We start from the raw sequence: 26,954 nt of genomic DNA, 5'->3' as shown, positions 1-26,954 counted from the left end.
GACACACGCACAATTATTCCTGGAAGCCTGTCCAAGTTTCTACTAATTAAGATGGGATTATTTTAGTTTATTTGTTGTGCATGACTCAGTCTCCAGACTGTGCCGCCTTTTCTGGAAGTCTCCCCACTTTTACACCCTGTTCATTATATTCCGTTTCCACAAAAGAGATTCAGCTGCATATCTTATCTAGATATACGGGAAGTCTTTGATTGCGTAGATGGACTATTCATTAACAAAATTATGGATGTTTAAAGTTGCCTCTAAAAGGTCTCTTCCAACTTTATTGTTATTATTAAATAAAGACCAACAATTTTAATTCACAATAATTTATCATAATGAGATGACAAACAGGAATCTTCCTTTTTCTGTTTGCTGTTATATAATAATAATAATAATAATAATAATAATAATAATAATAATAATAATAATAATAATAAGTTGATTGATATTGCTGTACCAGGAGATATCAGAGTAAAAAAAAAAGAACTGAAAAAAATTACGAAATACTGCGACCTGGCCATCGAAACTGCACGATTATGGGTGAAACGTGTAACAGTCATACCCATTGTCATCGGGGCACTGGGAACTATGTCCCAAAACTTTGCAAAATACATCAAGAGATTGCAGCTTCCTGCAATAACTCCAGCAAAGCTACAAAAAACTGTGTTACTTGGAACATCTTACATTTTAAAGAGATACCTGGTTGATACCTAGGATGCTGGCAGCAACCCGTGTCAACCATTAGTGCCAGTCAATTTGAGTGTTCAGTTGACTGAGTTTCATGTTTTATGAATAAAAGTTTTATAATAATATAGTTGGAAGGGACATTGGAGGTCATCTAATCCAACCCATCTAATCCTCAGGCAGGAAATCCTATACCATTTCAGACAAATGGCTGTCCAGTCTCTTCTTAAAAACCTCCAGTTTTGGAGCATTCACCACCTCTGGAGGCAGGTTGTTCCACTGATTAATTGTTCTGTCAGAAAATTTCTCCTTAGTTCTAGGTTGCTTCTCTCTTTGGTTAGTTTCCATCCATTGCTTCTTGTCCTGCCTTCAGGCGCTTTGGAGAATAGCTTGACTCCCTCTTCTTTGGGGCAGCCCCTGAGATACTGGAGCACTGCTATCGTGTCACCCCTGGTCCTTCTCTTCATTAAACTGGAGATATCCCAGCAGCCGTTCCTTATATGTTTTAGCCTCCAGTCCCCTGATCATCTTTGTTGCTCTTGGGAGGAGCCATAGTTCATTCACCAAATTATGAAAAGAAGAGGCAATTAAAGTTCCCACTCATTAATTTTGTTTAAAAGGCAGTTCCAAATAAGCAGATACTTCTCAAAATGTTGGAAAAACTGAGATCACAAATCAGAATGCCTTCTTTGGTAACCTGGAGGAAATAAGTCCTTCTACTCAGACACAATGAAGTGCAAGCTAACCTTTACAGAACACTACAGAATTAGTTAGGAAAGGACAGTTGTCAACTTTGCCGGGTGTGTGTGTGTGTGTGCTTATGTTAATAACGGGAGGGTCATGGGGTTTCCTTGAAAGAAACAGGGTGCCTGTCTTTGGAAGGGGGTACTACAGAATTAGTTTTGTTTTTTTCTGCTTCAGGAAGGAAGATCTGAAGCACAGAGTGTAGTCCTTCCCTTTCTCTCATGATAGAAAGTGCTTGATGGGACTCCATGGTGGAGCTTCAGCTTCCCCAGGCCGGCTGGGAGGACCACCTTTTCCTGGGCCACCCTTGGAAGAGAAAGGGCCACCCAGGAGGTTGCAAATTCTCCTCCCCTCCCGGTTGGCAGAAGCATTTGCTTTCCTGTTTTTATGCGGGACTGTGACCTGGTTCCTACTCTTTTGTCTTAATGTGTACAAGTTTACAAAAATGCAACAGGAGTCCTCTTCTCTTTTCTCTGAAGGCCACGAGGTCAGGACTCGATGCTTGTGTGTCCTGGAGCCCTGTGTGTCATGGTGACACTGATCGGCAAACTCTACAATGAAGCTTATCCAGAGGTGAGTCAACAAGTGACTGATGCCCACCAGGGAGACTCAACTTCATGCAGGCGAGGTTATATAGCATAGCATACTCATTATTCCTTTCAAAATGTAGCATTATGCAAAAGAGAAAAGTAATGAAAGCAAAACAGAAAGGAAATCTATTCTACACCCATCCTATTTCCAGTGCCCTCTTTCATCTGTATTCATAGTCACCTGATACATTTATTTAGTTAAATAAAGAAATATAAAACGCCACGACCCCAAATCCTTCACCTCTACCCACGCCGACACCAAACAGCACCAGTTCGACTGGAGCAGCACAAGAAACATCGGCCGCACTGCCACCCGCCACGCTCGTGGCTTCATGGAAGCCTGGCCCTCCACCAGCAATTCCATCCACCGACACACCGACCCACAACCAGCCCACGAAGCCCCCAGGATCCGAATCAATTACATAGCCAGCCAGAGGTAGCAATGACCCTCAACCATCCCACGCAAGCCCCCCCCAACCAGCACTTCACCTGCCAATGACCCCCCCACCTGATGTAACACCCCCCCATCAGAAGCCTCTCTCACTCAGACCTGGCCCATCACAAGGCCCATCACAAAGCCCTCACTCGACACACCCATACAGTACCTGAAGCCCTTATAAAGAGAAGAGCACGACACTGACACCCCCTAAAGACAGAGCCTGGGGAGGTAACATTCGGAAACCAACCCACAAGCTCGGAGAAGGAGGCTTCACCCTCATCCTGCACCCGAGTCACAGACATCCTCCACCATTGCAAACAGATATGGTCACCCAACTACAAAACAAAGTAATAAGGAGTCGTATATTAGCATCATCGGCACCATCCCCATCCGCTGTTCGGGTCACGTACAAAGTGCAGTTCGCAAGGCCCTCCAAGTATGGAGCCTGCCGGTAAGAGAAGAGAGGGGCCGCTTCACAACAGCAGGCGCATGTGGTGGACTGACTGACACGTTTGCCCTCAGACGTCGTCCTGGTGCAAAGTTGTGGTCTTCTCTGCTGATCTGTAGTTGCGTCTCCTGGGCCCCTGACAGACTCCGGGAGGGATGCGTAGGGAAATCAATCCATAACAGCTGGGGAAAGAGAAAGTACTTTCCTGACACCATTAATTTTTTTCACTAAAACCCTTTTTTCCTGGAACGAGCATCTCTGAAAAGAGCACATTTTATTCAAAACAAGGCAATCTCATTATTGGCAGGACTGCTGTCATAATGCAAACAATCAATTTCTTGTACTCCATTATGGCTCTATTGAATTTGTGAGGGCAATGCGGATTTACCGAGCCAAGATCTTCACGGTGTCATTCTTCCCCTTAACCTTGCTTTTTTGCTGAAGCAAAATTATTATTATTAGGAAGAGCAATATTTAAGGTACAAAAAGCATTAGAGCCTACTTGGAGAATCTAGATGACACTTTCTCCGTTGCTGGTGAATCAGAGGCCACAGTTCGTGAAAATCCTTTGCAGCCCCAACTGAACCTGGACAGGTCCCGTCCCTTTCGGTACCTTCAGCTCAATTAACCTGGGCAGATCCGAGCTGGCTCGGTGTTGGCCATCCACCAAACACACCCGTGACAGGTGACCTAGAAACCAGCGTGGCAGAAGCATGGGAAGCTTTCCTAGGTCTTCAGTTCTCAAACAGGGTCAGGGCCAAAACGCGAACTGGCTTGCCCTGCCGATCTTTCTCTGCTAAGCAGAGAAAAACTGCGTTTGCCAAAGATCTCTGCTTGGGTTACAGGAGAGCTTTTTACAGTATGTGTGCCAGATATCCCATAATGCCACTGTTTATTTTTCAGATTTATGATTTTAACGAACAGATTTACCAAAAATACCCCATTTATTATAGTTTTACACTACTTGACACAATTTTTATTTGCATACTAAATAAATTCAAGTTGTTTTTTAAAATTATTATGAAGATGGCCATAACTATCACCACTTTTTCTTTAAAACATGTATGTATTCAGTTAGTTTCTGCATAGTCTGTACTTTCCCAAGTTTTAAACTAGCAATTCTTTCTAATTGGGATAAGTTACCAATTTTTTGCTTAGCCGTCAGAATCCCTACCTTTTTACACCTGGAATACTGCATCCAGTTTTGGATGTTGAGACTCTAGAAAGAGTACAGAGAAGAGCAACAAAGATGATTAGGGGACTGGAGACTAAAACATATAAGGAACGGCTGCTGGAATTGGGTATGTCTAGTTTAATGAATGAGGGGGGGACATGATAGCCGTCTTCCAATATCTCAGGGGCTGCCCCAAAGAAGAGGGAGTCAAGCTATTCTCCAAAGCGCCCAAAGGTAGGACAAGAAGCAACGGATGGAAACTAATTAAGGAGAGAAGCAACCTAGAACTAAGGAGAAACTTCCTGGCAGTTAGAAAAATTAGCCAGTGGAACAATCTGCCTCCAGAAGCTGTGAATGCTCCAACACTGGAAGTTTTTAAGAAGGGTTTCCTGCCTGAGCAGGGGGTTGGACTAGATGACCTCCTAAGTCCCTTCCAACATCATCATCATCATCATCATCATCATCATCATCATCATCACTACTACTACTACTACTACAGAGGAAAACATGCCCTAGATCAGGGGTTGGGAACCATGGGCCCCTTTATAACTCGTGGACTTCAATTCCCAGAATTCCTGAGCCAGCCGTGCTAGGAGTTGAATTCCACAAGTCACAGAAGGCCCACGGTTTCCCACCGCTGATCTAGATCATGTTATGGAGCTGGATCAGTTTTAATTCATCTAAGCAACCCAGACTGATCAGCAAGGATATCAGAAGAATATAGACACCATCAATCACCTTATATTCCCCCCCTCCAAGAAATGTAGCAACAGGATCCAGATTTATCATATTTAGAAACCTAGATAAAGTTTAGCTTATTTATCATTTTAGGTTTTTAATCTTGCTTTTTTTATATACAACTTGGTGGTGAAGATACCTAATACCCCCCCCCCTCCTACTGTTTTCCCTACAACAACCCTGTGAGGTGGGCTGATAAAGAGTGACGGGCCTATTCACCCAGCTGAATTTTCATGCCTAAGATGGAGAAGAACTCACAGTCTCTCAGCCAACAACTTAATTATTAATTAATCTTAATTTTCAACCTATCTAGCATCATTTTGGAGACAGCATATTACAATGAACATAAACATTTCTGAACATGTTCTGCTGTTGTGTTTATCTGATCACATTTGTTATCTTAGCCTTTTTCCAATAGCCATTCATTTCAATTTTGAATTAATTTCCTGTCTGTTGTATTTTACATACGTTTAAATCATATACAAAAGTGACCGCAGAATGACTTTAGATGCCCTATTTCTAATTTCTGATCATGAAGGTGTGTGCTAATATCAGTCAAAAATTAAATATTCAGCAGCCCAGTTTGCAACTCTAAAATTCTTCAGTAAAATTTGTGTGCAGTGGAGATAACACACAAAGAGGCAACTAATTTCAATAAAATCTAATATGGAGCAATGAATGATTCTAACAAAAAGCATGCAATAATAAAGCAGCGTTTGGCAATTTTATATTATTTCTAAACTTATTTATTAACTGGGTTCCTACATCATCTCTTAAATTTTCGTTTAGAAAGTTGCACTCTGATCTCTGCAATGGTCCAGGGCTTCTCCACGCTCATTATGGCCGCCGGTTACCGGTTGCCCTCTCGTTACCAGCCTTCCACTCAGGTCTGCCCTTCTTGCCCTGTCTTGGCTTGTTTCAGTTATCCCTGGAGGTCCAGTTCGCTGCAGCTGACCACATCCAATCCTCGATGGGCTTGGAGAGAAACCGCCAAGCGGCTTGTGCCGCCGGCCTGCTGGGCAGCCTGGTCGGCTCCTGCCCGGAAGTTCTGCATGATGCGAGCAGCCCCCTCCACCCACCTCTGATCCGGCTCTTCGAGAAGCTCGCCTCCCAGTCCATTCAGCCCGGGGTCTTGAGGTGATGCCTTGGCGGGGTGGTGTGTGTGGGGTGCCTGGGGCTTTGCGTGACTGGGGCCGGGCAACAGGTTTCCAAACGCCTCACCAGCAACTGTGGCTGGTGTTTTCAGAGGTGACCTATTTCTCCGTGTCTCCGTATCCTGCCCTTATTTGTTACTTTACAAGTAACTCCAGGCAGCGAACATCTTATAAAGCAGCTGCTGCTTCTTATTTTCTTATTTTCTTCACTGGGAAGAACACTATTGGTAACATGCCACAGAGGTGCAACTGGTAAGACTTCGAAAGTCCCCCAAGGCCCGTGGCGGCATCTTTCAAGAATCCTGTCCTCCAGAACCGCTGGCAGTCCCGGGTTTGGGGAACAGGCGGTGAAGACTTTAAGGCAATTCTAGGGCCTTCACCCACCCACTTCATCTTTGCCCCCCCTCCCGCCCACCATGCACCTACTGCCTAGATGCCTCGTCCAGGCGTTCCTTCTTTTGGGTTGTGTAACCTTTGTCCTTTGCTCAATCTCTTTCAGACAATTTCTGTGCCGACGGATGATGTCCCTCCCCATCGCTGCCCCACCCCATGTGAACCTCCCCCTGCCATCCCTAAGTGACAAAGAGGAATCGGACCGAGTCCAGAGGAGGGCAGCCCAGAAGATTGTGGATCTGCAAACCAAACCCTACGAAAAGCAGCTAAAAGGTCTGTTTAATCTACAAAAAGATGACTGATGCGGGAAGTGTTCGTAGCTTTGAAGAATTCTCAGAGGGAAGAGCGAACGGACATGTCCTCCGCTGCCCCAGAGGGCAAAGTCAATACAGGCAGACCCCCCACTTGGCATCCATTCGTTCAGCAGCCTTTTGCAGTTATGAGGCTGCTGAACAAAGCATCCAACTCACAATTGTGGAATGCTTTGCTGGTGTTTCTCTAGTTACTTCTCTTCTTTCTGCCGTCTCTCTCAAAGTTCCCCGGTTGGAACCTGCGGGGGTATCACTGACTTGGCATGTGTCTTGTGTCAGGTTCTGGAACAGCTGCATGGAACGACAGCACAAAGCCTCCTCATGCCCCGTTGGGCTCTGACAACCCCTCGGGCTCTGCAATGGCTCTCCAAACGGCCATGAGCCTTATTTCCTTGACAACACCACGTAGCCTGCACCTGCAGAGCACCTGCCTGGCACCTTCCTTCGTGGAGTTTGACATGTCCCTCGAAGGATATGGGTAATATATTGATTTGTGCTTCCCCTTCCGCCATCCCTCCTCTCAGCCTCCAGGTCCTTTGCCTTTGGTTCCACGGAGGCTAGTTCGATCTGTGGATAGCTCAAAAATCAATCAATCAATCAATCAATCAATCAATCAATCAATCAGTCAGTCAATCAATCATGTTGTTTAGATGCCTAAAGTTGGTCACCTGAAGGAATATTACCCATTTATGGGGCCAATTAGAATTACAGTTGTAGTTCACAGCAACTTTACAGACAGAGGTTTCTCATTTCCCCTCTTCGTTATTGCTCATAGTTCTGTAATGTATAATGGGAAATATACATGGAAATTCCCTTGTGGCCTAGTCAGCAATACTATCCTTACATATCTACTGCTGTTTGCATACATGAGCGTGTCATTCCAGTCCTCCTTAGTGTTTTGAGCCAATACTGCTTTGTGCAGGCCAGAGATGCACAGTTGTTTTGAGCTCTTTTTGAATGGTGTCGGGGGGGGGCACCCATCCCAAAAGGGCATGATTAAGATGAAGAATTGAGTAGGAATAGGATAAAATGTAATTTGACCTTGTTTAAATTTTTCAACACTTAAATTTAAATACACTTACCGGTAATATTATTTTTTCCCATGTATTTAAGGAGAGAACTACATATTTTGCTGGCAGCATTTAGAGCATGGGTGGGGACCATTAGGGTGTGTGTGTGGGGAGTTATATTTAACCTCGGGGATGAAATGGTACCAGATAGGTGTCAAATGATGTAGCCCTTTGAATTTCATGTAGAAACATTTTTTGTAGCTCCTATGGTCACAGTACTGAATAACTATTTCTAAGCAGCAAGGAAGTCTGTCTCTTTGTATCACTTCCTCACGTGTTCAGATGCGTTTGTGCAACTTTTAATGCACATTTTGCTATAAAGGAGAACAGGGAGCGTGGAATTGCAGAACTCAGAGAAGTAAAAAAATAAATCTGTCTTTGTGTATCAATCTTTGAATGGCCAGGCTAGCTACCTAATATGTCAGGCAACCTTTTTGTTAGTGCAGTTGCCGTTTATTTGGGGTGAAAAGCACCTCAGTTATTCCTCACTGGCTGAAGCATGGATACGGTCCTGTCTGGAGGCTTTGTCTTCTGCATGAGTGGAGGAGAAAAGTATCGGTGGAGCCGGTGGAGATAACCAGCCTAGGAGATCTTTTCTCGTCCCAAAGTGTGTGTGTGTGTGTGTGTCTAGCCTGGCTATGCCCAACACACATTGTGGAGCTGCCATAACCTGCACCAAACCCTGGATGAGCTTCAGCATGTACCAAGGCCGCCCACGCCCAGCACACGTGGCAGGATGGTCCACCCTCCCCCACCCCCCGTCACTCTGGGATCCCCTCCCCAGAGCAGGTTTCAGGGTGTGTGTTCTGTTTGCCTTCCTCACAGCACTTTCGGCAAGGGCTCTGAATGGGCGCTTGCTTTCTCCCGACCGCCGTTGTTGCCAAACCTGGTCCAGAGCCAGCTCCAGGCTGGGTAACTTTGGCCAGCGCTTCAGGGTGGCCCATGTCTTGGGAAGCCCCCCCCCCTCTGGACCGTGGAGGCTCCTCTTTCTTGGGGGCATCTGTGTGGGAAAAGGCTGAGGGGGCTCCGAAGCTGCAAAGCAACACAGGGTTTTTTTGGGAAAATTGTTTTGCTTTGAGAAGTAAATTGGGGCATTTCATTTAAAGTTTCACACAGCACCATTATCTGTGAAACTGTAAAGTGAGGAAGTGCCACTCTTCCAAAGATCTATCTTCTCTTATATTTCTATTGATTAGTCATAGGAATTGCAAAACGGAAGGGGATGATTCAGGAGTAATTGGGAGAGAGATTTTGCTTTATGTTGGGAAAGTTTGTGGTCGTTTATCTCTATTTATTTCTATTTCTTTAAAAAGAAATACATCTATTACTGTTTTTACTTTCTTGTGTTTGCAGCTGTTTGTTTATCCCAAGTGTGGCCACCATTCTGGGCCAAAGGACCGAACGCTCTGTTTTGGGGGGAGCCGGAAAAGGTAGATTTTTAAAATACTGTCTTCAAAATGTTGGCTGTACTGCTACGGGTAGCAGTGCGTTTATGGCTCAGAAGTTTGAAGGCTTGAGGCCTATGTTATAATTAGGCTATGGATAGATTAATACATACGTATATGTGTATCTGTGTATGTATACGTACACATATATGAGTGTTTATTAAGTTTATTTCTCTTGAGATTTTGAGATCATCCCAGAGAAGAAAGGATGGGAACAGCAATAAGCTTTGAAGATAATTTGCTCTTGTTCAAGAAAGGCTGGGCCTAAAAGCTTCACTAATTCATGGGGGTGGGTGGGTTATTTTTGATTCAAGACTTTGAAATCCCTAATTTTTCTTGCATAAACTGGATGTATCCATCATATAGTCTGCTCCTCCCGTGCCAAAGTGGAAGTCGTACATTTTGTAAACCCATTTTTCCTAAGGGGCCTTGTGGCACCGTGTCTTGTCCCACCTGGCCTGGGCAGTATCTCTCCGTTGCTCTTAGCAGTCTCTGATTTTTCCCTTTCTCCGCCCTCCTAGGCATCAGGCGGTTCCCTCCACCAGATGGCCTGACTTTTTCCTCCTGGTTTCTGATCGATAAGATGAGTTCTGCTCACGATTACCACCCGCTACGTTTCCTTACTTTGTTGCGTCACATGGCAAGAACCGAAGAAGTCTTTGTTTGCTTCGCAGTGAGGTTTTCTCCCACTGAAGGTTGTCTAACCATCTCAACGGAGGAAGTGGCATTTGAAGCTTTAGGTGAGGATCTCCGGGCCAGAGGGCCTATCTGCGGCCTCAGTGAAAGCAGGTTGACAAAGGCCTGAGATGTAGAAAATTTAAAATCCTCAAGCCCTGGGTTACTTGAAAAATTAAAACCAAAACCTGAATTTGTGCCCAGAAAACATTTTCGGTTCTTCAACACAGGCATAAATTCATTGTGCATATGCTTTTCAAATTCTACAGTATGTGAGTTCTCCTTGCAGTTCTCTAATCAAGATATGGCCAAGCAAAGAAATTGAAGCTTCAGTGACCCCTGTGGTTAGAGAGCTTCTTTCCAAGTGTGTTTCTGGAGCACGTGAGGCCCACCCTTCGCTTCACGAAGAGACTGGGTGTACCATTCCTGGTCATTGCTCAGACTGGAGTAATGCTCTCGCTCAATCTCTCTCTCTCTCTCTCAGGGCTGCATTGAGCCCTTTTGCAAAGTCCAGTTTGGAAGCAGCACTTACAACTGTCTCTAAACCATCGGAGCATGCAATAGGCTTGCTTCAAGTCTACAAGGTCCTTCGGATTGAGTGCAGTTGCAAGCTTGACACCTCCACTCCTTTTAAAGCAGCATCAGCATCATCTGAGCAGTGCTGTGAAGAGTGCCAGACAGGCGCTGCTTTCATGCCTTTCCACGGTCTGAAGAACGCTTTTGGGCTTGAATCCAAAACACTGCAGAACCCTAATATAAAACACTCTTATTCGAATCCCCAAGTCCCTTGGAACTGAACAACCTAAAAGATCCTCTGCCCTCATCGTCTCCCAATTTCCTCCACATCCAAACTCGTATCTACACAGGAGTCCTTTCAGTGGCTGCTCTCGCTTGGCAAGACATTGCCCGTGGATGTGTCTGGGAGGGTCTTTGGGGCTGTCTGTGGCTGATGTCCAAAAAGGAGACCTCCAGTGTGCAAAAGGAAAAGAAAAAAATTGGCTCACCCTCTTGCGCCAAACATTTTTTTCCTGACCTTGCGGTAAAACATTTCCCTTTGGCGTCACTATAATGTGGCAATTTGTTCCTTTTTTTTGTGACAACACAGACACAATGGTACCTGGCTTTGAAGATGAGACCTCTCTCCTCTGCCAAGCTCAGTTCAGATGTGCCCCACTGCTTCTGACCGGACAGTGGCATCACCTCGCTGTGACGGTGGCAAAAGAAACGAAGCAGATCTGCACCGTTTCGGCCTATCTGAACGGCAGCCTGGTGGGCTCTGCGAAGGTAAAACGTCTTACAGAATGAGACTCTTTCTTCCTTCGGCTTTCCCTGCTGGCTGGACTCAGCGTGAAGAATTCTTTGCCTTAAGCTCTGCTTCATGACAAAGATCGTGGCTGTATAAAGAAGGGTTAGCTAATCTGATTACTTTTCATGCCACGGCATTTCTTCTCAGATTGTCTTGTATGGGGGCGGGGGGGGGGTGATTCAAGAAAAGTACGATAGGTTGCAGTGTTCCAGTGAAAAATCCTTCTGAAATATATAAAGCCGGGCGCTTGAGGAGAAGGTTCAACGTGTATGCATATGTTTCAATAGGCAGCCAGTTCATTCGGAATAGAGCTGCCAGGGACCTTAGAAGTCTTCTCGTTCAAGCAGGAGACCTTGTGCCCTCGAGTCTCTTCTTAAAAACCTCAGTGATAGGAGCACCCACAACCTCTGGAGGCAACTTCCGGTTCCCTGGTTAATTGTCACCACTGTCGGGAAGTTTCTCCTTAATTCCAGGTTGCTCCTCTCCTTGATCAGTTTCCACCCGTTGCTTCTTCTCCTGCCTTCTGTGTCCATGCTCATTTTCCCCCAAGCGTTTCAGCCATTCCTTTTTCTTCCCCTACAGATGCAGTACATCCGGCCACTGCCAGGGAGCTTCACTTTTATGGAGCCTGCTTCTTTCATCGATGTCTTTGGCTTCGTGGCTACACCGCTGATGTGGAAAAAGAGGTCTTGCTTGTCTTGGCGCCAAGGCCCCATATTCCTATTTGAAGACGTTCTGCCCGTGAAAAATCTGCAGCTATTGGAAAAACTTGGTCCGAGATACTACAGCAATTTCCAGGCTGTGGAGCTTAGAGGTAAAACCTGCAACTTCAGGGACTTCAGTAAAAGAGCTCTCGTGTGATTGAGCACTCACCAGATCCGGTTATGTGATTGTTCCTGCTACAGTATAGTAAATTTATCTTTCAACCTGTGTTGGACTCAGCCATGGAAAGGTAGAGAAACCAGATCCAGCTATGGAATTGACAGAAAGAGAGGTAACTCTCACGACCAACCGTGCAGACCCTAGCATAATGGAATTCTCAAAGCATCCAGAAAACAAGACTGTCAGGTAGAAACGTTCAGTGACATAAAAATAGACTATGGCAGAAGAAAAAATTAGGTCTAATTACTGTAAGCCTGGGCAATAGGTGAGCCATTGACCTGCCAACTACAGTTCCTTCTCCCCAAAGGATGGTTGGAATCAGTCCAAATAAATGTGGACGCCGGTTTTTGAGGAAATATAATTTTGGCTCAGAGCATCGCCTGACTTGTTAAGTGTGGGGAAAAGTCAAGGATTTTGTTGATTTTTGGAACTGGAACTTGAGAATTTCTGGCTTCCTTTGATCCCTTGCACTGTCTCCTTGTGTGTTTCTTCCTTCAGGAGAAGGCTCCCATGGCCATGTGCAGATGGCTCCTTTGTTGCCAGCAGAGAAGATTTCCTTTGGTATCAACGCCAGATGCTCATCGTATACAACAGTTAAAGGCATAAAGGACAGCTATGGTGAAGTGGATGGGCGTCTGGTCGCTAAAGAGGTAGGTCCTTTGAGTCATTTGGTGCACAGAAAAAATAGAGTTGTCCCATTCCTTGGACAGAGAAGGAGTTGATGCTAATTAGACATGGATGTTTGACCAGGCTGTTTTCATTGAGTTTGAGAGACAAGCTTTATCCAAGCAGCCGTCTTAAGAAGATTCAGAATGCTAAGGGACTCCAAGCCAGGAACGTGAAGTTAAACCTGTTCCCATGTTTTCACTATACAGCATTCTAAAATTTAAGCCACCCCTTTTCTAATGGTTTTGCAGTCTCAGCTTTCTACTCGAGGAGACAGATGACAAGTAAGGAAAAAGTAAAGACTCAGAGTTTATTATTGCACATGCTTCTATGCTGCTTTGGTCCTGGGACTCTAAACAATGAAGGGTCTATATTATTTTCCTCCCAGCAATGCAGAGGTTATCTGCCATCAGCTTCTCTTGCCCTCCCAAAGGTGCTTTTTCACGAGGCAACGGGACTTTCTTCCCTTAACATATTTTTTAACTTTTGAATTTAGCTTACTAGTTTGGCTTCAACTTATTTTGATTCCAGTTCACACAAAGTCAACCAGATCTTGTCACTTGTTGAGATAAGATAGATAAAAAGGGGGTTTTCTGTTAAAAAACATTTGGGAAAGAGCGTTTCACTAGAGATAACTTATTTAGATTAAAAGGTGCTTTATTAGTACACGTCTAATCTAATCCTTGGTCCAAGGAACAGAGACTCGCTGAGGCTTTTTCAGAGATCTCCCAGCAGAGATTATTCCCAGTTGGAGATATTGATGCTCAATGTCATAAAATTGACATTTTCTGTGATAAATCTATGATTCTTCCATGGCCTTGCAATCACTGACATGTGGCCATTAACTTTAGCTCAGTCCCTCCCCAGCTTTAGTGGCACATTAAGTCTCTAAGTCTCTAAGGACACTTGACAAGTATGGATGAAACACAACAGCCTCTCTCTCCTTTGAGCTCAAAGCTGGACAGTTGGTGTGGGCAGCTCTGCTTGAAAGATGCAGGCCTCACCGAGACCTTGGAATCTCTTTCTATTCTCTGGCAATGAAGAGAGTTCGGTACCACAGATGCTATAACTCCACTCTGGTTTCTTTGTATGCCAATTATGCAAAAATCACTTTCCACATAGTTCAGGATTTAATCTGAAATTCTTGGTGAACAGTCTAAAACATCTGAACTATTTCTTATAAAATCAAGATGAATAGATTGCAAACATATAAATCATCCAGCATACTATTTGGAATTTTTAAGAAACAAACCAAGAAATATTTTCTGTTTGTTTTGTCTTCTAATACAGCATGCTTTTTTTTTTAGCTGAAGCTGTCCTCCCGTGATAATACAACACCTGTTTTCTTGGCTGAAAATACTGCTGCAAAGCTCCCTGGGTGCTTAAGAACAATTGGTGCCGTTGTGGTGGGCCAGCACGGTAAGCCAAAATGCATCCTGAACCACATGTGTAAAGCGTGAACCATCCAGAGGCACTTAGGTGAGAAGGGCAAGGTAGAAATGCGATGAATGAATAGATAAATAAAATCTGTAAAATGAAAGAGCAGAAATGTAAAAGAAATGCAAAGCTTTATCCTATACAGAAAATTGTAGCTTCCTAACATGTATTCAGACCTATGCCTGACCCTGACCCTTATTTCACCAACTGGCGTCCAAACTGACGGAGAAGAAGTCTTCGCAAGCTTGAAAGGATGCCAGTTCTATGGCCAGGAACCCCTAGATTGCTGGTCAGGAAACTTAAGATTGTCCTGATCTAGAGGAACAGAAGAAAAAGCTGCCGCATCTTGAGAGCAATCTTTGAAAAAGGATAAAGTATTTCCCTTAATTCAACCAACCTGGGCAATTCTGTGATCTGCTAGGTTGTTTTTTGTCTGCACCGGATCTTGTGGGGAAGGTCACCTCTGCTCCAAAAACAGCTCGTTTGTGGATTATTGTCTTTGGGACAGCATTTTATCAGATTAGCTATTTTTTGGTGATTAAATAGTCAGGCTCATAGTAGGATTTTACACATGGAAAAAAGGCCCATGAAGTAGAAATAATTGTCCTAAAAAGCACAAGATGTGGTGTTTCTTGTTAAATGCAGGGCAAAAATAACATGTTCCTTTAACAATTGATCTTTCTAGAAGTAAGCATTTGAGATATGTAAATCTACTTGTGGCATGAGAAAATATTTGATTTTCTAAATTATTACTATTCTTATTATTTTTCTTGTTTCTACACACCTCTAGAAAGTTTTTGGCTGTTCATTTTATCCTGTGCAGCTTTTCAGTGACAATTCAATTCCTGTCAGCATTTTCTCTCTCTTTGTCCAGGAACGCGGGTCTTCCAGTCCTGTCCGGCAGTGGTCAGTCTGAACTACCTTGGTGGCCCTTCTCTTCTGCTGGCTCTGCTGGCCAGGGCTCAGGATGACCACGCTGTTTATGCGGCTGTCAAGGTCTTGCAGACCGTCCTGAGCAGCAGCGCAGTGAGTGAAAGCCTCATGCGGGGAGGCCGCGGCTATGAGGTGAGAGGCTGCTGCCTCTTCGTGGGCAGCTTTTGGAGCTGGGTCCCCCCTCCCGAAAAAGTTCTGATTGTGCTTGTGCATTGATTCAGAAGTGCAGGACTTGAACAGCAAGTATTCGCTGGCAGCCTGATTTGTGGCTTACACTGAAATTCATTACAAAAAAGCTGATTGTCACATTCTTTCAATATTTTCATATTCAAAATTAATATAAATTTTCATGATCGTTTCATTCTATTTTTGGAGGAGGAGATAAGGCATTTTCCCCAGTCACTTCCTCCAAGTTTTGGAGCTTGGAATTTTGAGTCCTTCTAATGAAAAAAACCTTCCCCTTCCAACAGCAGTCTTGGTGGCAAGAATCCCCTTTGTTTGCTTTATGGTAATCGGAAAGCCCAGCTGTTTTCTTTTTGTTCCTTCAGTGGACCAGCCAGTCAGGCTGGGAAGTGGAAAGGCCAGTTCGTCTCATTTCCCAGAACAGGAAATGGATTTTCCCAAGTCTTTGTTTGGTGGCTGAAGCTCTGCTTAAGAAGATAGGGTGGATTTAAAGTGGACAAACAGAGTTGTTCTTTTGATCTTTGAAAAGTGTGAATGCTTAGAGAATTCTGAACAAGGTTAAAGTTGACAAGTTTCATTACCTTCCAGATATTGTGTCCAGCTTGAGTCTTCATAACGCTGCAGGTTTTCTATAAAATTAATTATCTATATTATGCAATAACATGGATTTTAATACTTGGTTATTGATGGCTTATCCAGTAATAGAAATAAAATACTGTGGAATTAGCATCTCTTTGCTCTGGTTTTGGGTTACATTATTTTACAGATTCTGGCATATCTGTTGAAAAAAAAGACCCACCTATTAAACAGCAGAATTCTGCATCTCGTTCTTTCCATTGGGGGCACCTCGGAAGCCGGCTTAGAACAGTCGACGATCAAGAACGTGGAGATCTTCCAACATATTGTCTGCAATTTTCAGGTAATGATGCTGTTGTTTGTTTGTTTATTGGCAGCAGGGTCTGAGTAACCTGGGTGGTTTATGAGGGTTTTTTTAGCCCCTGGAGAACACAATTTTCCTATAATTTTACTTCCAAAATTCTTTCTCAATAAATGGAGAGAAAATTCCCCAATCTTGTTTGGCAGTAAAAAAATATTGTGAACCTGCTCACTCATGAGACATCATTAATTAAAATTATTATATGCCATGGCAATCAGCCTCTCAAAATACATATTAAAACAAAACTACTTCTGGCATACAGAGATGTCTCCTTCCTAGAAGCCCTTTTGGTGTATATGAGACAGTGGCACTTGAGGCAGTAATTCAGGTCATATCACATCATATATCATACCATATATTATTTATTATTACACCACCCATCTCATTGGGGCGACTCTGATGGAATGATTCTCTCTATAAAAAAAAAGCCCCTGACAGATCCTATTGTCAGGAGTTCTAGATTTCCCCACAACCTGCCAGTTTTCCAGGGGACAAGAACCCTTTTGCAGAGTGGTGTATAGGTAGAGCCCGACTGAGCAGCAACAATCTGGGCAACTGGAAGGTGGAAAGAGGCAGCCATTGCCTGTTTCCTGCAACCTAGGCTGACCCCCCCCCTTTCTTTAGCATGCAGACCAAACGGCCTCTCTTTATTGCTTTGCTTCCCTTTGGCTTCCAGCTGTGGTGCCCTGCCTCGGAAAATCTGGACCTCCCTCTGTTTAAACATCTCACAGAAGTCCTCCAGTCCTCCAGGTACAGAGGTCGGTTAAGCTAAGCGGGTCAGCAATTGCAAGTATCCTGGGTTCACATGGCAGCCATGCCATGGGACTAAAACTCTTAATGGTGACATCTATAAATCCATATGATTGACAATGTCTTTCCCTTTAAAAAAACAACAACAACAGACTTTACTGCATGTTTCCACATTTATCCATATCCTTTTGCGCTGCATATGTCTATGGAAGCATGGTGCAGGTTCCTGAGATTGCAGAACGGCAGTCGTGCTTTGTAAATGTAAAACCGTGAAGATTTGTGAATGCCATTTCTTTTTTTATTGAAAAACTCTCCAGGATTCTGATAATGTAGAGATTTTTGTCAAAGCAGCATTACTTCCTGTGCTGTGCAGCTCCAGGAATCAATAATTGGCTTGATTTGAACTCTCTTTGCTGGGCATCGTGCAGGAGAAGAGCTGAGTCGATGCAGAGCAGAAGGTGAACTGGCTGAGGATCTGATGGCTGGTATCTTGAGAGCTGCCAAGACAACATCAGAAGCCAGGAGTTCAAAAGCAGAAATACAAATAATGTTGTGGCTATATTATCCCCAGGAAAAGAAAATTCTCCTTTTTTAAATTATCTTTTTGTCTTTTGTAGAGAAAAGAGTTCCACCATGACCCTCATCCAGCAGGCGCAGATGGTGCCCAAGCTGCTCCTTCTCCTCGGGGACTCTGGGATCCCAACCTCTCGCGTCCATCGGATCTCTGCCCTCCTCTGCCATTCACTTCAGGGCCACTTCAGCATCAAGGATTTGTGCTGGTATTTCCGCTCAACTCCTGCAGCCTGTCAGCGAGTAGAACACCCGGGTTGCTTAAGCTTAAGCCAAAAGATTTCCCTCACTACACAGTTCATGTTTTTTCCAGCTACAAAGCGAAGACCCCTTTCAGCAGCTCAATCAGCGGCAGGGAGAAAGTGCAGAGGTGCAGTTTGTCCGTGCTAGGCCAATCCCGGAGGAAGCAGGGGGCCCTGCCCCTGTGCAGCAATGCCTCTGCTCACCCCTCGGTTCCCGTGGGTCTTCTCGGCATCCTTCCTCTTTCTAGGAGGGTTAGGGTTAGCCACTTTTAAAAAAGGGGGACATTAATTCCCATCTGGGCACTTCTGGGAGCTAAAGTCCACACATCTAGAAGTTGGTGAGGGTAAGAAGCCCTGCTTTACAACTCCGAGGAGGCTTAGCTCCTCTTTATGACAAACGCCTTGTTTTAGACTCATGAGTAGCCTCCTCGTCCTTCTTGGTGAGGTTGCAGGGACGCATCGATAGCAATATTTATTTCTCCTGTGAGCCACCTGCAAAATATTATTTTGCCATTCCCTCTAAGAGTGATTTGAAAGCCTTGCTTTTGCAATTTGATCTAAGTGATTTACTTTTTCTTGTTCAGGATTGGCTTATTCTTGGTTTATACTTTATGTCCTGCATCTATTGATGAAAATGAGACCTTCTCCAATAGTATTCCAGAGTCATTTGGACAAGGTATAAAACAGAATTGTGTGTTGCTAAAAATATTTTAGAATATTTTTATTTACCTGTAATATAAAAATAAGGCACATAATGGCTTGCGTCTTTGACATCAGAGGTGGACAAGTGATAAAACATGCATTGCAATACAGACTCAAACCCTGAAGTATTTGCGTGCAACATCACAAAGGGAGAATGATGTGACACGGAACACATTTCATTGCATCATGCCTTGTTTTCCAGCAGTCTGCTTGTTTCAGCTGTGGCTTGGCCAGTTGTTAATTAATGGGTTGTCTAGGGACGCGGTGGCTCAGTGGGTTAGGACGCTGAACTTGTCGATCGGAAGGTCGGCAGTTTGGCGGGTCGAATCCCGAGTGCCGCGTAGCAGAGTGAGCGCCTGTTACTTGTCCCAGCTTCTGCCAACCTAGCAGTTCGAAAGCACGTAAAAATGCAAGTAGAAAAATAGGGACCACTACGGTGGGAAGGTAACAGCGTTCCGTGTGCCTTTGGCATCTAGTCATGCCGGCCACATAACCACGGAGACGTCCTCGGACAAGCGCTGGCTCTTCGGCTTTGAAACGGAGATGAGCACCGCCCCCTAGAGTCAGAAACGACTAGCACGCATGTGCGGGGGAACCTTTACCTTTACCTTTACCTAGTTGTGGACTGCTCAGGTTACATGTCAAGAAATAGCACAAGACATAAGGTTACTGTGACCCGATGTCTCAGCTGTCTTTTTCTTGGCCTCTGTAGCTGCTTTTGCTAATATTCTGTCTCTCAGGCCCAAACTCTAGTCCTGTAACTCCTGAAAAGTTATAAATTGGGCTGAAGGAATAGAGCATTAAGGCAACATCCATGCAGCAGGCAATTAAGGACCTGCTGGTAATTGTCTCATAATAAATGGTGGGGGGGGATTATGAATTGATGCCACTCTATGGTTGTGACAGCAAGCTTTGTAGAAGGTTTGTGTTCTTGCCTAATAATTAGCAAATGTAAGTTTGCCTCAGGTGTGGCTGAGGGAAAGAGAACAGTGGAACAGCAAACATCCATAATTTCAGCTCACGAGGGAGAACCAACCTCCTGAGAATAGCAGGAGCTGCAGCAGCTGCTGAGCCAGGCAAGGAAGCACATATTGCACAGACTTTGCAGGTCAGATCATGCTTCCCTCAGTCTCCGTTCTGGAGTCTCCCCTGTGGGCTCCACTAGCCAAACTTCTGGTTGCTCCCTGCCTGCCTGAGGGGAGACTGCGAGGAGGAGGAGGAGGATCGTCGTCGTCATCATCATCATCTCCTGCTTGGAACCAAAATTGAAATACATAGAAAAATGCCCAAAAGCTGCTTGTTTCTTTTTCATTACTCTCCTGTTATGCTCATAGCTAAGAGCGCAAAGCGTCTGAGGGTACAAAAAGAAACATTTAACTCCATTGTGCAGGACTGGAAAGGAGACAGAAAGTCATGGCGCAACGAGATGCTTTGTGCTGCTCACTGGGCCTTCCAGAATCGCCCTCTAAGCCTCCCGCCACGGAGAGGTGCCAACGGCCCCCTTGGGAGAGGGCGGCCTCCTTATTTTGGCCCCTCTGCCCAAGGAGGGAGAGAGGGTGGCAGCCAGGCTTCCGCTTTAAGGAACACATGGCGGCAAAGCAGCCGCCCAAGAGGGCAGGGAGGCCTGTCTAAGAGTGGGGCCAAAAGCGAGGCTGCCTGGCCTTTGCCTCACGCATTGCAATGTCGCGTGGTTGAACGGAGAGACGGACACTTGAGCTGGGTAGTATTTCTTTATTGAGTCAGGAATGAAGCTGGAGCAAAGGGGTTACCTGGCGTCTCTTTATACCTGCCCAGGTGAATGGTGACCAATAGATTTAAACCTGGGTTTCCCACCAGTGCAGGTGGCCAATGGATTTAAACCCTGGCTTCCCGCCAGAGCTGCCCATGCCCTGGGGCTGTCAACGACTCACTCTATTCAGGCTTTCCCGCCAAAGCGGTTATAGCCTGGAGCTGTCCAGCCCCCTGCTGTGCTGACATTTCCGTGTATGCTTTAAAGGCATACACTACACGCATGAAATCTGTTTGCAAAGAGAAGGCTTCCCTTTGGGTAAAAAGCACGTTTCTTCTGAAAGTGGACTATAAACCTAAGGTTAAAGCCTGATGACAGAGGGTCCATTCCTCCTAACAGTCACGTATGAACTCTACAAGATAAAATAAAACAAGAGATAATCCTTAGGATAGACTTGACCAACGCTTCTAGTATTTGAAGAATTTCTTATTACCAGTCCCCATGTATTATCTGCCGAGGCTCTCTTCATTTTGTATCCTGCATTCAGTAAAAGTCAAATACATTCCTATGCAGAATTTCACATCCATTCTTTGTGTTGTCTGAATTTTAGATTTAACTCAGACACCTGGAAAAATGGTCTGGCTTCGAAATCAGTTGTTGAGCATGCTGCTGGATGTAATTCAACCAGATAAACTTCATTTGTCCTCTGAGTAAGTAAGAGTGTGTGTGTGTGTGTGGTTTTGTGTGTATACAATCTTCTTTACAGCAGTTAAAAGTACAATTATAAACTTATCTCTTATTCTAAAGTTACAACATAACACTTTTCTTTCTATAATCTATCCTGTCCAGTAATCAAAACCATAAACCTCTTTATTTAAAATAATAAATTATTTAATAAGCAGAAAATGATACAGATGTTGAAGTAGGGAAAATGAAGCGGGGGAATGGCAGAACAATCTTTTTGGTTCGTTTTCTATCCCAAATATTTTCTGCTCTACAATCTGTAATAAAGGTATAATAAATAAATAAATTGTGCTTGGATCCTACGACAGACCCAAACAGGATTTTTATGAATTGCCCAGAGGTGTAGGGAATAGGCACATAAAAATCAATCTACAGAGAGCAGGACATTGGATTCCCTATCCCACCAGAATCCTGAAGCTGCAAGGAAGATTTTCCTTCCAGAGAACGGAAGCCAGTCAGGCTTTGAGAGGGCTGGAAAGAGAGAGCCTGGGGGAGGCAGAGGAGGAGCGAGGAAGGCCAAGCGCTCCCTCCTGGCAAGTCCCTCTCCAACCTTGATCCGGAGTTGGGGAGCCCTCCTTTGCTTCCGAGGTGCACGTACTTCAACATCCACGTCCACCTTGACTTGCTTTCTTTGAGTCACCAGCTGCAGAAGACTGGCTACATAGGGATAGGGTCTTTCACTTATTTCTATCTAAACAAGGTTTAAGATTAGGCTGTAACTATTTTTGTTACGTTTGGTATACCTAAGGGATTTTAAAACCACAACAGTAGCTCAGGAGTTAGCAAATGTTTTCAATTTTTGTTGTTCCAGTAAGACCACCATGTAGTATAGTTACAACCAGTGCTTTTTTTGTAAAAGAAAAAGGTGCCGGAACTCACACATGTCATACAACCTGCCTTGCCTACCCTACAAGGTTCCATCCAAAAAAGGTGCCGGAACTCTGTTCTGAGCGTTCTATGAGAAAAAAAGCCCTGGTTACAACAAATAACATTTAAGTGTCTTTCCATATGGTGTTTCCCTCACAGGATCCAAGAAAAAATGTTCCAGGCCTTGGGCCCTGACTGGTTCCTGATGTTTATGCAAAGTCATGTACATGAAACCACAGTTGTACTGGCAGCCAAATTGCTTTTCCATTTCTTGCACAACCGTGCACACCTGCATGAGTTCAGAGACGGGATGATGGCGGGCCTGTGGCTGAGAAGCAGCTTAAAGGCGCTGAATATTTTGACTGGTAGGTCCTGAGTGCTTGCAGTGCGATGCTGAGCCTAGCTGTGGATCATGACTAATTATTTCAGTCTCTCTCTCTCTCTCTCTCTCTCTCTCTCTCTCTCTCTCTCTCTCTCTCTCTCTCTCTCTCTCTCTCTCTCTCTCTCTCTCTCTCATCTATCTCTCATCTATCTCCCATCATCTACCCTGTCTGTCTCTGCTTGATTTCTATAGAATGTATTAATTATTTTAAGATGTTTTTGCCTTTTGTTAAAAATAACCCTAACAAGTTTGAAGGAAAGCTAGCAGCCCAGCCTGGATGCCAAGGGATTGGTGACTGTGAACCAATATCGCTTTCACTGTCTCCTCTTTGGGCCTGATCTTTCACGCTTCAGGTTTGATCTTTTTCACTTGCTTTTGGTGTCTTATTTGCTGGCCAATACAATTAAACTCTGGTTATTTGGTTGAAAAAACTCTTCAGTCCACATTGAGACATGGTTTTATTTCAGGTATTAATGGAGACTGAAATGAAAGCAGGAAAGTTTAGATCAGCGAGAGTCCACATGGAAAGGGAAGAGAGTGGAGCTGGGTCTTGGGGGAGTGTGTCCATTCAGCTCATTCAAAGGCTTTGAGCCTGGCTGCAACAGGCCCCCCACCACCACCAATGGCGAGCTTCTGTCACTCAGAGCAGCCTATGAGGATCACAGTGAAGGAGATCCCGGGGAATCTAGTCTCAGTGCTGTCACCGTGTAGAAGCTTCTCTGCTGAGACCAGCCACGACAGACGGCTGTATTGTGTAGCTTTTCCTTGGGTAAATAAGACCAGTTTAGTTCCTTCATGTGGACTTGTTCTTCTTTTATCCAGTAGGTCAGTAAGTTGTCAGTCAGTTCAGAGAGAGAGTGAGGAAAAGTTTCTTGTTCTTTGTTTTAGACAATTTGAGGAGTTCCCCCCAGTTATTTGAGTACCATCCATATCCGCTCTCTGGATTAATGGAGCTAAAGATGTTCCTGAGCTACTCACTCCACATTCCGGAGATTTACCTCCTCCTCTCAGGACTTCTTCTGGACACATCACTGTCCAAGCCACCAGATGAAACTCAAGTAAGCCACTGCACTGACACAGTAAAGCAAGGGGAAAAGGTTCATAGAAGCTGAAACAGTTTATTGCACAAAGCGAAAGGACAGAAACTTCAACCATGAGCATATCCTAGGAGGGAAACGTTCACAGAAAAGGCAACAGAACGAGAAACGGCAGCGTTCTGCGGAGGGACCTTCCTTTAGCTGCTGAGAGCCACTTCACGTCACAGGGCGCAGCAGATGCGGCCCAGATTATCCCGTGTAGCCCCTTTCCTGGGAATCAGATCTGTGCTAAAGCTCAGCTTTGGGGAGGGATTCAAAACCTATTTTGTGTAGTACTATCACGTGTATACAATTATTCACATGTATTGTTTACATCTTGTGCCTATCAGCTATCAAAACTTTATTTGAAATAGGACCAGCTCATACAGCTTAGAGTTAAAAAAAGGGTCATCATGTGGTCATTACATTAGTCTTTTGGAACAGTTCCACAGCTACCTAAAAGCAAATGTAAAACATTTCTGTCTGCATATATTTTTCTTAACTCTACTGACGTTGTTGTTTTAGTTTGGGATATTCTGAATATTTGAATACTAATTTCTTGTGCTGGTTAGCCATCTCAGTAAAGAAAGATATTAGGAGGAATTTTCTGATAACAAGAGATATTAACCCATAGAATTAATTGAGGGAATATGTTCCCCTTCCCCAAAGCATGGCTGGAGGGCCATCTGTCCTTAGGGTTAACAAATGAAAGTTTTAGTAAGTCTATTCTCATAGGTAATTATCAGCCTGCATGTGTCTATTGATTAAACCACAAAAAAATTGTCTGTGGGGGGGTGCGCAATCAGGTATACCTTGTTTAATTCTTTGAGATGATGATGTGCATATACAAATTTTTGCAAAGTAAGCATAACAGAAAAAATGTTGATATAAATAGTGCTACTGTCACATTTTGCTTTCTCCCCCCCCCCCGAAAACGTATTAATGAATACTTTTCATTAGCACAAGGAAACTTAAGGAAGAACAAACTGAGCAGTGATTTTTATTCTGGCTATCCGCATCAAAGGAGTTTTCTCAAATGTGTGTTGTGACGTGCTGTTGCAAGTTCTGCTCCTTATTTGCTTTTTTTTAGTGTTATAAGAATTTGCATCCCAATATTTTGATTCAGGTTCCCTCATTTGCCCATATTTTGAATAGAATTTAGAAGTAAAAACCAATTTGAAATGTGACGACAGTTTTGGAGGTATCTTTTTTTAGAATTCTAGGTTTCCTCATACTTTCCGGTGAATACAGACCCGACTGCTTCAAGAGAAGCCACCCAGACTTCCTGCATGGCTTAGCGGTGGGGCAAAGCTTGTACTTCGGGACACTTTCTGCAGCTTCACAAGATGTTTATTTTCCAGGCAGGTTTGGGTGCAACACTAGAGTGGCTGCTGTGCAACCATCACCCAGAGATGGTGGTCAAAGCTGGCCTGTGCACAGAAGCCGCCGTTCTGCTGCTGGAGATGGTCTCGTCCCTCATCAGGCAGGTGAGTCCTGCTGCCCTGGGGAGTGTGGCAGGATGAAGCCCCACAGCCACCACTGAGGGGGCAGCCGAGGGGCTGAAGCGGTCCCAGCAGCTGTTTGGTCTCTATTTACATACCTCTGAGCTTAGGCTGTTTTGAAAATTTAGTACAAAATTTAGAAGAAAATAACAGAAAAGGGGTTGAAAAATATGTCAGTAGACAGAGAATCTGGCCAGTAGGGTGACTCTTAGGCTTGAGCTTCTGCCGTGTGGAATACATTTGGATGGAGGCACCTTTGTGTAGGACACCAAACCCTGTTTGTCAACTAGGTCTCAGTTATATGCAGTAGTTTATTTATTTATTTTATTTAACCAAAATTCTTTGCTGCCCATCTTGCCAAAGGTGGCAAGACATTGAATAAAATGCAGTATAAAACACTGAAACAATAAAGATCGCAAATGTAAAAAAATCAGTTAAAATAAAACTAAACAGGATGGAGAGGGAAGGATTAAAGAATGCACAACGAGGAGGAAAAACTTCCAGAAAACAGGATGGAAATAAGGAATGAGAAAAGAAAGACAAATTGCCCTGAAAAGGAAAGAAATAAAGAACGGCCAAGTGGCTTTACAATTCAGAGGCAGGAAGCCTTTCTCAAGCTCTTCAGCAGCATCCCAACTTCGCTTCCTCTGCTACTATTTGTACGTTCCACTCATTTATTTTCTGTCCTCTCAGTGAAAGTAAAATCTAAAGAACTGGACGGCTGTTTGATGGTGTTTCACGACTGAGGTGGTTTTACGTTCTCCTCCAGATTCCAGGGGAGGGAGAGGATTCTTGGCCAAGCAGCTTCGCAAAGGACATCCTGCACTTCCTCCGTCTGGTGCACCACAGATACCCTCAGGACCCCCTCTGGTCTAACCCTCGCTTCCTCCAAGCCCTGGCCTTGGCTGCCTTCCCCTCTGGGCCATCCCAGGTAGGCAGCGTTGCGGTCTTGTCCAGTGGGCCGATTGGCTGATTCTGTTCTCTTCAAGAGCAGTCCCACAGAAGGAGAGATGACGGTGGCGATGGAAGAAACGAGGAGTCGGTACAGAGGTCTTGAGGAATTGGTATACTTGATTATTTTTAACTGGATAAACCTAAGAACCAGACAATATTATTCCTCCAATGGCTGAGTCTGAAATTTGACATGCAAGGACAATATTCAAATAGTACCAGATGATTAGATGACAGAAAACAAATTGATGCATACTACCAATTGAACTGAAGTCTTCAGTCAGTGAAAAGGGAAATTAAAGAACTGCTAACTGTCTTGAGAATCAGTTTGAAGGAAAAGTCAGACTATAAAATAAATAAATGATTCCTTCTTTCAACTTTGCTTGATCTAACTCTGCACCTACCTAAGCCTAGGCTGTACTTTTTAGGCAACATATAATTTATCTAGATATTATAAGGCTAATATATGGGGAAATGCTCATTTCTGACCAGCCACAACATGTTATGCCTTATCTCTCTTTCAGAGAGACATGAAGTTGAGTGGGCTTTTCCCACCTGCATCTAACCACAACATAAACATGCCTCTGTTGTGTCCTCATAAGGCGGTTTAATCTTGTGAGTGAGACAGCATGAAGTAATCTCCATCCACATGGAAGTTGTGCTTTCTCCTTTAAACCAACAGTGTCCCAAAGTGCCTCAAAGAGGTTTATGTTAGCCTTGGTCACCTAGTAGCCAGGATGGAGTCAGCTGACTGCAGTGACTGGAAACAGAGACGGGGATCAACAGTGGATACCAGTAGAGCAAAGTCTGTTTTTCTGTCAGTTCATGGATGGGTGGAAGGCAGCCCAGCTCAGCAGCAGAGAGAGCCCTGTAGTGATTCCCACAACATCTGTTGCGGGACAAACTCTGCCAAGCAGTGCTTTTCCAGGAAACCCGTTCTCCTACTTCAGAGAGTGAAGGAAGGTGCCGGAGGGCCAACTCTCGCTGACCCCGTGCAAAGCGACAGGGACGACTTAGCTGAGGAAGCTGAGTGGCTGAAACCAGGGGCAGAAGCATCCGGCTTCGTCCAATAGCATGAATCTCGGATACAACGCATCAGCTGAGCCCCTTGAGAGTTACAGATGCTGTGGCTCACGGGAGACCAGAGGCCATGGGGGGGGGAGTTTTCCCACCTTCCTCCAGTCAGGAGTTTAAGCAAGTTGGCTGCTCTCCAGCAGATCTAAAGAGGTG

General features: G+C 44.4%; 1 protein-coding gene across 2 annotated transcripts in view; it reads left to right on the top strand.

Moving 5' to 3' along the window:
- WDFY4 (WDFY family member 4) overlaps positions 1 to 26,954 on the top strand; it is a 92,378-nt gene that overhangs the window by 17,426 nt on the left and 47,998 nt on the right. For both annotated transcript variants that reach the window (XM_081327084.1, XM_081327085.1), the window contains 20 exons: positions 1,908 to 2,001; positions 5,740 to 5,954; positions 6,471 to 6,637; positions 6,955 to 7,153; positions 9,099 to 9,175; positions 9,712 to 9,930; positions 10,971 to 11,149; positions 11,754 to 11,985; positions 12,552 to 12,703; positions 14,027 to 14,138; positions 15,031 to 15,221; positions 16,039 to 16,191; positions 16,886 to 16,959; positions 17,577 to 17,738; positions 18,356 to 18,447; positions 20,813 to 20,912; positions 21,973 to 22,178; positions 23,084 to 23,253; positions 24,633 to 24,758; positions 25,543 to 25,704. In XM_081327084.1, coding sequence (XP_081183210.1) covers positions 1,908 to 2,001; positions 5,740 to 5,954; positions 6,471 to 6,637; positions 6,955 to 7,153; positions 9,099 to 9,175; positions 9,712 to 9,930; positions 10,971 to 11,149; positions 11,754 to 11,985; positions 12,552 to 12,703; positions 14,027 to 14,138; positions 15,031 to 15,221; positions 16,039 to 16,191; positions 16,886 to 16,959; positions 17,577 to 17,738; positions 18,356 to 18,447; positions 20,813 to 20,912; positions 21,973 to 22,178; positions 23,084 to 23,253; positions 24,633 to 24,758; positions 25,543 to 25,704 — 3,082 coding nt within the window. The remainder of the gene's footprint in view (positions 1 to 1,907; positions 2,002 to 5,739; positions 5,955 to 6,470; positions 6,638 to 6,954; positions 7,154 to 9,098; positions 9,176 to 9,711; positions 9,931 to 10,970; positions 11,150 to 11,753; positions 11,986 to 12,551; positions 12,704 to 14,026; positions 14,139 to 15,030; positions 15,222 to 16,038; positions 16,192 to 16,885; positions 16,960 to 17,576; positions 17,739 to 18,355; positions 18,448 to 20,812; positions 20,913 to 21,972; positions 22,179 to 23,083; positions 23,254 to 24,632; positions 24,759 to 25,542; positions 25,705 to 26,954) is intronic.

This window comes from Vipera berus (genome assembly GCF_964194415.1).
Source record: "Vipera berus genome assembly, chromosome: 4".
Classification (NCBI taxonomy): Eukaryota; Metazoa; Chordata; class Lepidosauria; order Squamata; family Viperidae; genus Vipera; species Vipera berus.
The sequence above is the reverse complement of the archived record's forward strand: the minus strand, read 5'-3'. Positions and strand labels throughout refer to the sequence as shown.